We start from the raw sequence: 12,351 nt of genomic DNA, 5'->3' as shown, positions 1-12,351 counted from the left end.
AGGGCTGTGTCAGGTGCATTACCCTACGGCCATCTGGGGCTCTCACAAGTCGGCCCTCATAAGCTCTGTTGGGACACACCTAGCTGCTTTGAGCAGTTCCCCAGCGCATAACAAAATCGCTAATAAATGTTTTTAGGTGACAAATCCTGAACACCCGAGTGTCCCCTGCCAAGACCAAGCCAGTTGGGTCTTTGTATTATCGTGGGTTTTTGCCCATTTAAAGACTGTCACGTGAAGTCCTGTTTGGTGTCTTAGCCCAGTGCCTGTGGATGCTGATGTCTTCTCTTGTGTGCGCAGATGCCGGGGGAAGCAGGCCGCCAGTGCTCCCGCCCGGAGGCAGGTCAGCAGCTGCCAAGCCTTTTTCTCCTCCGAGTGGGCCAGCCCGATTCCCGGGACCACCTTCCGGACAGAGGAGCGCTGCCGCTGAGCCGCAGAGGAACCGCCTGCCGCCCCCCAGACCCGACTTCGGCTCCAAGCCCGACGGCGGGCCCCCGCCGGTGCCGAATACGCCGCGACCCGTCGCATCCAGCCTGCACAACCGCGGGTCCCCCCCGGTGCCAGGGCTGAGCAGGCAGCCCAGCATCGGGCCCACGCCTCCGCCTTTCCCGGGCAGCAGGAATGCCGCGTTCGGAGGCTCCGTCCGCCAGTCCAGCCCGAGCTCCTCGTCTCCCTTCTCCAACAGACCTCCGCTGCCACCCACGCCGGGCCGGCCGGCCGACGACAAGCCGCCGCCGCCGCCGCCGCCCCCCGCCGGGCACCGGTCCCCCGGCGGCGGCCGGGACGCGGGGCTGCCGCCGCCGCCACCACAGAACAGCAAACCGCCGGTGCCCGCCTCGCCGCGGCCGCCCCTCGGCGCCCCGGCGCCCCCGCCGCCCCCCAGCCGCCCGGGGCCACCGCCCGTCCCGCCGGTGCCCGGCGGCAGCGACGAGATGCCGCGGCTGCCGCAGCGCAACGCGTCGCTGGGCGCCGCGGGGCCCGGCCTGGCATCGGCGGGGGGCCGAGCGGGACCGCTGCCGCCACCACCACCGCCCGCCGAGCGCCCGCCGCCGCCCGTGCGCGACCCGCCGGGCCGAGCAGGTAGGGTGCCGCGGCGGGAACCCACGCAGCCACGGCAGCAGCCGCTGATCCCCAGCCCCAATGCGGCCCTGCAGCCGCTGCTTCGATCTGCAGGGTGACGCGCACCCCGTAGCTAGAGCCAGGGCATAGCTTGTCCTGGCACAGGGTGCACCGAAGACCTGGGGCAGCAGGACACGGCGCTGCGGCGGGAGGCAGCGCCCTGCCGGCGAAACCTGCCGGACCGCAGGCAGCTGCTTCCCGGGCGTGCAAAAGGGCACTTCTATGCACGAGGTGTTCTGCAAGTGAAAACGAAGGTTTATGGGCATCCTGGTGGCTTAAGTGAAGTCACTATGCATCACCCGGTAACTCTTACATACTTTGGCAAATCTTGGCCATTTTCGTTATTATTGCTGTAGTAAAAAGGGAGCTACAAACAGGGGCTTTGTCCATTACATTCCTTAATGCAAGGAACCTGCTTTATCTAGCTTCTGTTAGGTGACAAATACTTACTTTTGGGAATAACCCAGCTTAAGTTAATGGTAGCGTTCCTGTGAACTCAGGTTTGCAAAACCTGACCTCCTACGTGCTGGGAAGCATAAACACTTAGAGCAAAATACAAATTATTTTAATAAAAGACCTATCCAACAGTTGTCAAGCATAATGGCAGTTGTTGTGGTGTGACTAACTTGTTACTGTATGCACAGTTCAAATGAGACTAAACAGTGAATTGTCTCCATAGAGTTATTTCATAATATACTTAGTCCTTTGATAATTATTGTTCATAATTTTTAAGAACTGCGCATTGTGACTTAGCTCTCTTAATACCAAATGATTTTCCTTTTGGAGATGAGGGAATTAAGGTGCAAACAGCCAGGCCCCATAACATTGGGAAGGGAGAAGCATTGCTTAGAAGGCAGCCCTGGGAACCTCCTTGGGCTTTGCCTTTCCTTTAGTCCCTTGGAATAATAATCTGGAATCATCTCAAACCCACCCAGTCCTACACAGCAAGGATGAATCTCACAGGGTCTACCAGAGGCTCTAGCCATCTGTGTTGCTTTCCAGCCCCTTTAACTGGCCTCGTTATCCTCTGTATATTCCCTATAACGCAGCCGCACTGCTGGGGAGCATGGAGCAAAGCTGCAGAGAGCATTTGTGATTATTCAAACACTTCTGAGAACTTCTTCCGTGATGGCCTCTGCTCCACAGGTGGTTTGCTGTTTGGGTCTTTTCTGAAGCATGATCTTAGCAAGTCACCACTACCTTTCTGGTGACATAATAAGTAGGAGGAAGTTGAAGCTATAAATTGTAAATGTAAATTCTTCTACTTGGCACCCATTCAGTATAGATGATGGGTCTTAGCTAGGCTTGAGAGAGAGCAAGCAAAACTATTCTGGAAGTTGCTAAGTGCTTCTCGCCCATAGAAACCATTCTTTGAAGGCAAGCTTTAATGATTTTTTTAAGAAAAGAACAAAACATGAAGTACAGCATGTTTATTGCAACATGTTTCAATGCTTTTTCATAGAAGCACGTTATCCACTGCTCTCTTTTTCAAAGTGCACATCTGTGACTACATTTCATCAGGACAAGGAAGCATTTCATAAAAATTAACATAATTGTCAATTGCCCAACTATGTCGAACAGAGAGGCAGTGAGACCTTTTGACATCCACCCTCTCTTCTCAGTCTCCTGGTGTCCTCACCATGGTCACCTGGCTGGACAGCAGCAGTGGGGGAGTGTTGGCCTTTTTTGCCTTCATTTCACTGCCTCCTTGCAGAGAAGCACCCTTGACCTGCCCTCGATGCGGCTCCGGTCCCATGTTGTGTGGAATATGCCTCGCGTATTTGTCCTGCCTTGTCGTCATGCCAGTTATTCAGATGCACCAACAGTGGAAATGCAAGTGTGTGTGTGAGGTCTGTTTCCAATTTAGTGGGAGGTGGATAGGCTCCAACTACAGCAAAACCCGGCATGCAGCAGATATGTTTATAAACGAGAGAACTGATGCCATGCTGCTTAACGCTGCCGCTCCCAGGCTGGGTCCCCCCGTACGCCTCTGGCAGACTCCGGCGGTGGCGCCCTGAGCGGACCACCCCTATGGAGAAAGAGCCTCTGTGGGAAACAGAGCTGCTCTTCTCCTCCACGTCTTCTTGCCTGGCAACAGTACATAGAAAGGAAACGGGGTTTGGTTTGGACCTCCGCAATGTCCTGACTTGCAGCCGTAATTTCTGCTCACTGCGGCCAGTGTTGTTTAGAGTGGTTTAAAAGTGTCTTCAAGGATCAGCTCCTTTACAGAAACTAATGTAGCTGAGGAAGATGGGAATATGAGCACTGAGGTGCATTTATGCTCAGATATCCCCTGCCTATACTATACCCTACAAGTCAGCATGAGCTCTTGGAGAGCCGGGAGAGCAGGGAAGCGGGCGCTGCAGGCCCTGCTTTGCCCAGGCTCTGCTTTGGGCTGAGGGGCCACAAAAGCCCACCTCGCCCATCGTTAGCAGGAGCCGGTCGGACATGGGCAGCAGCTTATGCCTGCCAGAGTAGTTCTTGCTACAAACAGCGTTTGTGTGCTTGCCTCTTGTCTCGCTTCAGGCCCCCTGCCGCCGCCGCCGCCGCTGAGCAGGAACGGCAGCACGTCGAGAGCCCTGCCGGCTACTCCGCAGCTGCCCTCCCGGGCCGGCCTGGAAAACCAGAGAGGAGGGCCGAGGCCACCGCTGCCTCCGGACCGGCCAGGCACCGGAGCGCCGCCGCCACCGCCGCCGCCTGCACCCGCCATCAGGAACGGCTTCCAGGAGTCGTGTGATGGTAAGCTGCGCTCGCAGGGGTCCCCTTGGGCAGAGGCCCTGGGGAGGCTCTTGGTTCAACACAGCAAAAAAGACTTGGGCTAGAGGCTTTGTTGCAGACCCTTGATTGATGATCTACAGAGATGTCATCTGAGTCTCAATTAATCCTGCCAGGAAGGAATGGAGTATGTATGCATAGACTATATATTGTATACTGTATATAGTATATATAGTATATCTTGTGGGTACATACATATATATATATAAACCATACATAGAACAAAACTGCAAAGTTGTCAATGCAGAAACTGAGTCTCAGACTAAGTTAGATGATGACTTAAAAACTGAAAGCTGAAAAACAGATGAGGGAAGAAATTGTCAGAAAACTGTTAAAGACGTTGAGTTTCTCTCACTTTACTAGTGCTTATTGAAAAGGTGAGGTCCACAATAGCTGTTTTAAAGATTCATCTTGCTTTTCTTTTTAATTAAGGTTTATATTTGCAATGTATGGATAAGCCTTTTGGGTAAATTACAGAAGGCCAAAATTGGTATTTCTGACATTTATAAGGTTACAAAAGGCAAACAGAAGGTAAATCTGTAACTAACCCTTTTGAACCTTCTTGACACATCAGATAAGGCAGGTGGTCACAAACATTTTTTCCTACATAAGTCACTTTCAGGGTTTAGAACCTGCAGCTCCTTCACATACCAGTTTGTAATTGCAACCATTAGGAGTAAGGAAGGAAAAACTGGATCTCAGCAAATAATCACATGTTCAGCTGCTGGGAAAAACTCACTCAGCTGTTCATTACATTATGCAATAAAATAAAACAATATTGCAAGATTGTCATGGTTGCAAAGTCCTGAAGCAACCAAGTCAGGAAATGACCAAGTTTGAGATGGCCCATACTTTCCTCCTTAAGCATCCAAATTCAAGAGCTGTAGAAAGACATTTCCCCCATTATTTTAACTAAGAAACAGATCAGCTTTATTTATTCTTTAGAATCCTGTATGGTCAATAAGTGTGTCAACATGGTCCCTGTAGTCCCATGAGATACTGATGCATTTAGCCATTTTTCACTCTACTTGCATGCTAAAAGATTCTCTGTCATCATAAGTTTTATCATAATGCCCCCAAATACTCTTTTTCCTGTATAAAAATTGAAACCCAGAAAACACTACTTGTAACTCATTGTGCTTTTAATGAGCTCTGTGTATCAACACAGTTTAAATATCAGAAAATTCTATACCCAGGAACAAAATACTGTTCTGTAGTAGGAAACATTATACATTTCCAATAACATACATACAGATGTGTGTGTGTGTATATGTATGTTTATATAGTCAGATCTATTACACATGGAAGGGAATGTAGCACTGATTTCCATGGAATAATGGTCACTTCCCCAGTCTGTGACTTTGCATTAAATTGGCTCAGTTAAAGTTAATTAAGAATTTTCATTCTCAAGCTTACCTAAAGCCTCTTCTTCTCTGACTTCCCAGTAGGATGCTGGTTCAATACTCAGCTCCCTAAGCATTTTACAATATAAATCATGTATTAAACATGATACCAGTGTCAAATGACTTTCTGTAGCTGTGTCAGAAAATTAACCAGTAAAGTGTGTTTATTTTTTTCAGATGAGTGGGAAAGCAGATTTTCTTTCCATCCTATATCTGACTTGCCACCTCCAGAGCCATATGTACCTGTGAACAAAAGTTATCCAAGTAAACTAGCAAGAAATGAAAGCAGAGGTAAGTTTGTTCCAACTCTGGTGCTGGAGTTTCAGCGTATCAGTTATGAACTTAGAAGGGTTAGTACAGCATAGAGCAGTTTTCCCAGTAAGGAGTAAACATTTGATCACTTGAAGACAATTATAACCAGGAATAGTTTGGCTTCCTTCAGTCTAATGCTTCCTTCATTGATCCCCCTTTTTTGTCAGCATAAGCCAATTAGCCTAAAAGACAGTGTGGGTGGAGAAGAGATTGGGTACTGAGGTTTCAAAGCTTCTCAGACTAACAGCCTCATCACCATTCCCTACCACACAGAAAATATTAAATGCAAGGTTTGCAGATAAAAGCCCTCTTAAAATTGTACCTTGTAGAGGCTCGGGGCAGGAGGAGGAGGTAGAGGGATTGTTCATTTTTTTGAGAGACCTTCTCATATTGTAGGAGACCTTCTCCGTCATTATATCTGGACCCTTCTGCTACAGGCAGACAGAACCACAAAATCCCCAGTTTCAGCTTAGGACCATTTTGATTGTTGTTTGTCCCTGTTACTCCTCTCGGAAGGCCGCTCTAGGACTCTCCTGTTCATTTCTCATCTAAACTCATTCATGGCTCAGTTATTCTTGTGCCAACATTGTCCTTTAGTTTAGTTATCCTCTCTCCTTTGCGTGTGAAAGCCCCAATGTTTTTTAAGACAACAGTCATACACTCTCTCAGCTTCTGTTTCACTGGGCTGATTAAACCAGGATGTATTAGACTCTTCTTTCAAGATAAGATCTCCATTTCACTGATCATCAGTGTTGCTTCTGTATACACTTCAGTTTGAATTTGTCTTTTCCAATTAGTGTTACATGCTGTTCCAGCTGAGGTCTCACCCATGTTTTCTACAGCAGCATAAATACTTCCTATCTCCATTAGTGCTATCTTCCCTGATACACCCAAGGATCAATTTACTTCTTTCACAACCAGTCACATCAGTGGCTCATAGTTACCCTGTAATCATCTGTACACTCAGATGTTTCTCTCTCTTTGCTGTTTCCAAATGATGAGGTTTGGAGTAGAAATTCCTGTTAGTCGCTGACCCTTCACTTTGCACTGTTAGCTTTCACCCCTTCCTATTGCTCCAGAAAGAAAAGCAAAGAGATATACACATTTGTATATACTTTCATGAGTTTGTAATGAAAATCTTCATATAGAGTAATATATTAAGAGCTTTAAGGTCTTGCTACATGTAGAGCTTTCATTTAAATTTGCATGTGTTCAAGCGGCACTAAGACCTTATGTGCTTGCATGAAATAGTAAGGCTAACAAGAGCTATCAGTTTGGTCTGAAGAGGGGCCAAAGGACAGAAATATATATGCTTTCCAGGCATTTGCAGATAGCATTCATTAAAATACAGTTGTTATACTGTTGTTTAATAAACTAACCAGAAACTCTGCAAAAAACTTCTAGCAAAATGGTTAGACAAGAAAACGTGAAGTTCTTCACCAGTTACATAATTAATGGCTTAGACATGAACTGTCACATGAAAAGAAGCCAGGAGGAGTAACACAAAAAAATTACTTTCTCTTTCAGGTGGCTCTGGCCGAAAAGAAAGAGGTGCTCCCCCTCTTCCACCTATACCAAGGTGAAATGGGTCCCGGCCCATCCCTGGACAACTTCTGTTTTAAAGTTTCCTTCAAGTCAGTTCTCCTGTCCACATCATCGGAAAGTAGTCTGTCTTGCTTTATTTCTACTTTTGGCTTGTCAGCTGGAATAAACTTCAGTCTCTGTTACAGAAGTAATAGATGCAGCTTATGAACTATAGTTGCTTAAAGCTATCAATTTTATTTGCTTATATTGCAGGCTGTCATGAAAAGCATTTGGTGGCCCATATACAACATACATATGTCATGCATATGGGGTCCAGCCCTGTACCCTTGAGTCCAATAGGAGATCCGTCTTTGAATTTAGTGATAGCTGGAACAAAGCTGTCTCATTAATTTGGGGTACAGTGGCTGTATTATTTGAATGACAAAGTACAATCTATTTTCTCTTTAAAAAACAATTACCAGAGAATATTGCATAGCCAAGAGTCCCGTGGATCCTTCTTTGTGTGCTTAACTTGGCCCAAGTGCTTCTGCAAGCCACTGTCCTACTACGTGGTGACCAAGACTTCAGTCTACATCTTTGCACCTCAGCTTAGCCTAGCTAACCATGTTTCAAACCATCGATGGCTCATCCTGCCCCAAGGATGGAGTGTGACTGGCCTTGCTTTTATCTGCGGAGGATCTTCCAAAGAGAAGCACAAATTAAGAATTCAGTGGCATAAAAATATCTTCTCTATCCGTCCCACCTTGTTTTGTAATAGCTTTATGCTTTTAGTCACCTAATTCTTTCCTACTTTGATGTGGACCAACCCACAGCCATCCATGGCCTGGATTACTGTAATGCTCTCTACATGAGACTACAAGCAAAGTTTCCTCAGAAGCAGTCTTAGTGCAAATGCAGCAATTATTGTAGTTACAAGCTCTTTCTGTGAAGCATCATGAGCATCAGTGCTCTGCAGATTACATAAGCTCTCCAGTTGTTTCTTTGGTACAATTAAATCATGGGATTTTTTTACTTAAAAAGCTTCTTGGGGCTTAGCTCACAATTCTCAGAGAGACTGTAGTTGACTTATGTTATAACAGAGCAGCTGAGGTCAAAAAATGTGCATAAATGAAAGCCCTTTGATTTAGTGAAGGAGGTCCAGGGTTAGTGTATTCTAATGGAAGCATCAGCTCCAAAATTTGCTGTCTTCACTCATTCAAGAGAAATGGAAAGATTTGGCCTTCTGAGTTTGCCATGAAGCCTGTCCTTTCAACTTGTGCTGAAAGGAATCTCAGCAGAGAGCTGCCAGCCTTGTGTTAATAGAAGAAAAAGTAAAGTATTCTCACATTGTGACAGTCAGTTGATTTAATGGCTTTTCAATTTTGTATTTGAGAACACAGTTAATTGAATAAGTGCATTTTATAAATGGATCTAAGTAAATGTAAAAAGCCTTTGGAAATCAGAGGAAGACTGTAATTCTGGATTTGAAATATTGCTGATTAATAGCTCTTTATTAATGGGACTTCTGAAGGTTAGCTCTGAAAAAATTCTCCTGTGTCTCCTCAGCAGTATTTGTTTCTTGAGCTTACTCCTTGGACTCCCTACAAAGGCCGTATCAGTGGGCATGTTTCACAGGGTATTGCTCAAAAAAAAAAAAAAGAAAGAAAAAAAAAAGGAAAAAAATAGTCATGTAGGTTAGGAAAATGTTTCACTGGTGTGGGAGACATGATCCTAAGTGCGCTCTGAGGCTAGGATGAGGTCAGTCCTTGGAAATCCAAGGAGTTTAGCCAAAGAGAGCTTGAACCCCACAGAAGCATTTGTGTGTAGGGTCTTCTGCGTTGTCAGTGACCATGGAGGGCCAGAGCCCCCTCCTGCCGTACAGCCGGGACTGTCCCAACGAAGGGCATCAGACAGAGTTGGATTAGGCCAGACCAAACTTAATTTGGCCTTTTCGGTATTTGTTTACAAAATCGTGTTAGCTGTGATAGTATTTGGTTATGTACCTGTTTTTGCATTTTTGTATCTAATGACCTACTTTAAGTTACTATTTATGGTCTTGAATCTGCAATTAAATCTGCGCAGGCGCAGGGGTGTATCTAAATCTAATTGTAGGATCATGGCTGTAAGAGTTTCTTAAACAGATAGTAACGGGACCTCCGTGTGACAGGTGCACCTTGGGATCAAGCCCAGTTCAATACTGAATTTGTAAATGTATTTTATGGATGTCACTTAAGCATATGCACTATGCAAAGTGCCGATCTCTTTGGCATACTATTATGTGAATAGAAGTCCAAATAAGATAATAACTTAAAGGATAAATTATTGTATTCATGTTATTAAACTGAAGCACTTATAACTTTCTGAGGAATGACATTTTGAATTTAAGAATACAAGATTTTCAATACATTGACCTGCCAAATCCTTATTAATATTCAAGTAGTTATACAGCCAAAAATCTGAGCAAACTCCAGAAGCTATACATTTTTTGTTACTTATCTATTTCCAGCATGACTGTTTTACTTTGAATAAATCAATGAAAATGCTGCACATTGTTCTGCCAACTCTCTGCATAGTTCAAAATATTCTCTGATTTCTTGAGCAAGGTTTTCTGACCAAAAATTCTGGGCAATAACCAAAGACTTGGCAAATCAACTTCAATCTCACTTAAAAATGTGCTGTGTAAAAAGCCTTCAGTCAACATGCCAAGAAACCTGGGCTGCTTGTCTTTTAGCACTTTGTTGTACTATTGAAACCTCTTCAAAATGGATGTTTGGCATATAGATAAAATACCTTAAAAATGCAGAAAGAGAGGTTTTTTTTCTTGTAACAACAACTTTACTATTTGTATCTTTTGCTGTAAAATTTCCTAGATATATTCCAGAACAATGCAGCATTTTGTCATTCAGTATATCGCTTCATATATCCATAGCTATTTACAATATGATCAATATTAAAATATTTATTTCACTATGCAATATTAAAAAAGAAAAAAACAAAACTCATTGAACCAGTGGTGCCTTATGACCTTTTTAGTCAACTTTTCAGTGTCTCACTAGAAAAATTAATAGGCATTGTTCTTCCGTGCCCTAATGTAAGATAGTGCTGATAGCAGCATTAGACAGCGTCTGAGCCAAGCCCTGCTGTTGTAACATGCTCAGTCGGCTAACTTCAGGTTGAGTTAAGTGTATGGAGGTACTGTTGAATCAGTCTTTAGGGGAGACCTAAGTGGGAACTGGTCTCCCAGCGGGAACTTCACCCTAAGTTGTTGGTATGTCTCTGGAAACCTAACCCTTTCCATGAAGCAGTGTCTCTCTCTGCTCTCCGTACAGTCCAGCTGACTTCAGCATGGTTGCACAGGTTATTAGAGGGCTAAATTTGATTCACCGCTTGCGTATAGGATTTATTGTGTTTGTTTTAATGGCGTTGTAGTAGCAACATTCACACCTCAAACTACCTTTTTATGTCATCACTAAGACTTGCATTGCATGACAATGGCCACAGGTGTTCATTTCTGTGTAATTCAACTAAGTAAATAAAATGGGATTAACTTTTGTACCATATAACAATTATTTCTGCTCAATATTTTTGAAAGAGAAGCACATGTTCTATCTGCACCAGCCACTGGTAGAAGAGGTCACAGCGATTGATGGTCAGAGTTGTTACAGGAAACCCAACCTGTGATTCAGGAAGCACGTATTTCTGTAAATGAGCTACTTAAATATGGTCGCAAGGTTCTTGTTTAGAAGCCAGGATTTCCCAGCACTAAAAGAATCATGAGAACCAGGTTTTTTTCTGCAGTACTGAACTATCGAAGAAGTTCCTTAGCTTGTCCTTTAGAAAGCTGGACAGTAGCTTCTACTTGCAGCAGCAGCTGTTTACACGTCACTTGTGGAAGCTGTGCTCTGTTGGAGCAGAGGACCAGGAAACTAAACTGCTATCATGTTTCACGTATATTGCAGCACAACAATTTTCTGTGCAAAAATATGCAAAAAGAAACTGTACTTTTCCCCTTGGAAACAAAGACTGGAGTTGGATGATCAAACTGGGAATTGTTTCAAGCAGAAGGTCAAGAGATGTAGACAGAAGGCCATTCAATTACGGGACTCTGAAAGGGAGAAGAGTGTTCATGGAAGTAAAAACCAATTTGCTGAAGTTTGGTATCAATATTAGAGTACAAATCAAGATAAAATGTGCATGTACGTAGTATCTCGTTGTAATACTGTGAACACTGCTGTCTTACAGTCATGTGTGAACAGAACCTGTTATGGCGGTACATTGACTCTGTATAATATATATTGTATGAACTTTAATCTGTCAAACTGTATTCACCAGAAAATTAAGGAGAATCTCTTACATAAAGATGTTCAGTAACATGTTCAGTGTAGCTAGTTCACAGAATGTTTCCTCATGTACGTAAGGAGAAAATAGGGACCTTTTCGGTTGTAAGGTGAAACTGTCTGTGCCAGTTAGTTAACGTGTAAATCTGGAGCATTGACGAGAAGGGAAGCGTTCAAGGTGTTCAGCAGAAGCAGGACACACGTATATGTTCTTAGTTGCTCAGTATGCAGTTAGGTAGACAGAATAGGAGAGAAAAAATGGAAACGGCATGTCTTAAGAAAGGGAGTAATACACTTCAGTATGTTGCCTTTTTGAAATACAGTTTGTCTGTGATAAATGATCATAAAGTAATACATACAAAGGAAGACACTTTAAATTTGGACTTCTAAAGCCACATGACTATGAAAGGGAGAGGATCAGAACTTAAAACACAGGCTAAACAGAAAGTAACATGTTTTTATCAGATGCTTAAAGTTTGAGCTTTTTATAAAGTATTAGTCTAGTTCTGTGGATATTTTTCTGCTTAACATTTATTTTGTATGTGATTTTTTTCTCCTTATTTTTCTGTCCTATGCCAAATAAATTTTACTTTTATTTAATTGGTGGTGCAGACTGTTACACTGAAAACAGCCATGGTTGCTTCCTTGGTGGAAACAGATTTCAGCTTCCGGAGGAGTGCAATAAGGGTGCTGGCGGGAGCGGGGGACGGACGCTTCTCCCCTCCCGCGTACCGTTCCTTGGCAGGGCGGTGGAAGGAGGTGAAGGACTTCAGGCTTCTTCCATGAGATGGTGGTGAGACACTCATAGATAGAGAAGTGATGAGTTTAGTTTAGGATGAAGAATGTTAGAAAAAAATGTGGTCAGTGGTACTACACTTACAGTG

General features: G+C 44.2%; 1 protein-coding gene across 8 annotated transcripts in view; it reads left to right on the top strand.

Annotated features, from left to right (window-relative positions):
- Positions 1–12,067, top strand: part of WIPF1 (WAS/WASL interacting protein family member 1) — a 57,078-nt gene extending 45,011 nt beyond the window's left edge. For all 8 annotated transcript variants that reach the window (XM_064514983.1, XM_064514977.1, XM_064514979.1 and 5 more), the window contains 4 exons: positions 298–1,077; positions 3,643–3,855; positions 5,472–5,585; positions 7,134–12,067. In XM_064514983.1, the coding sequence (XP_064371053.1) occupies positions 298–1,077; positions 3,643–3,855; positions 5,472–5,585; positions 7,134–7,189 (1,163 nt within the window). In that variant the 3' untranslated portion in view covers positions 7,190–12,067. The remainder of the gene's footprint in view (positions 1–297; positions 1,078–3,642; positions 3,856–5,471; positions 5,586–7,133) is intronic.
- Positions 12,068–12,351: the final 284 nt, after the last annotated feature.

The sequence above is a fragment of the Dromaius novaehollandiae genome, chromosome 7 (assembly GCF_036370855.1).
Source record: "Dromaius novaehollandiae isolate bDroNov1 chromosome 7, bDroNov1.hap1, whole genome shotgun sequence".
NCBI lineage: Eukaryota > Metazoa > Chordata > Aves > Casuariiformes > Dromaiidae > Dromaius > Dromaius novaehollandiae.
Note: the sequence above shows the minus strand (reverse complement) of the source record. Positions and strands in the feature narration are given on the sequence as shown.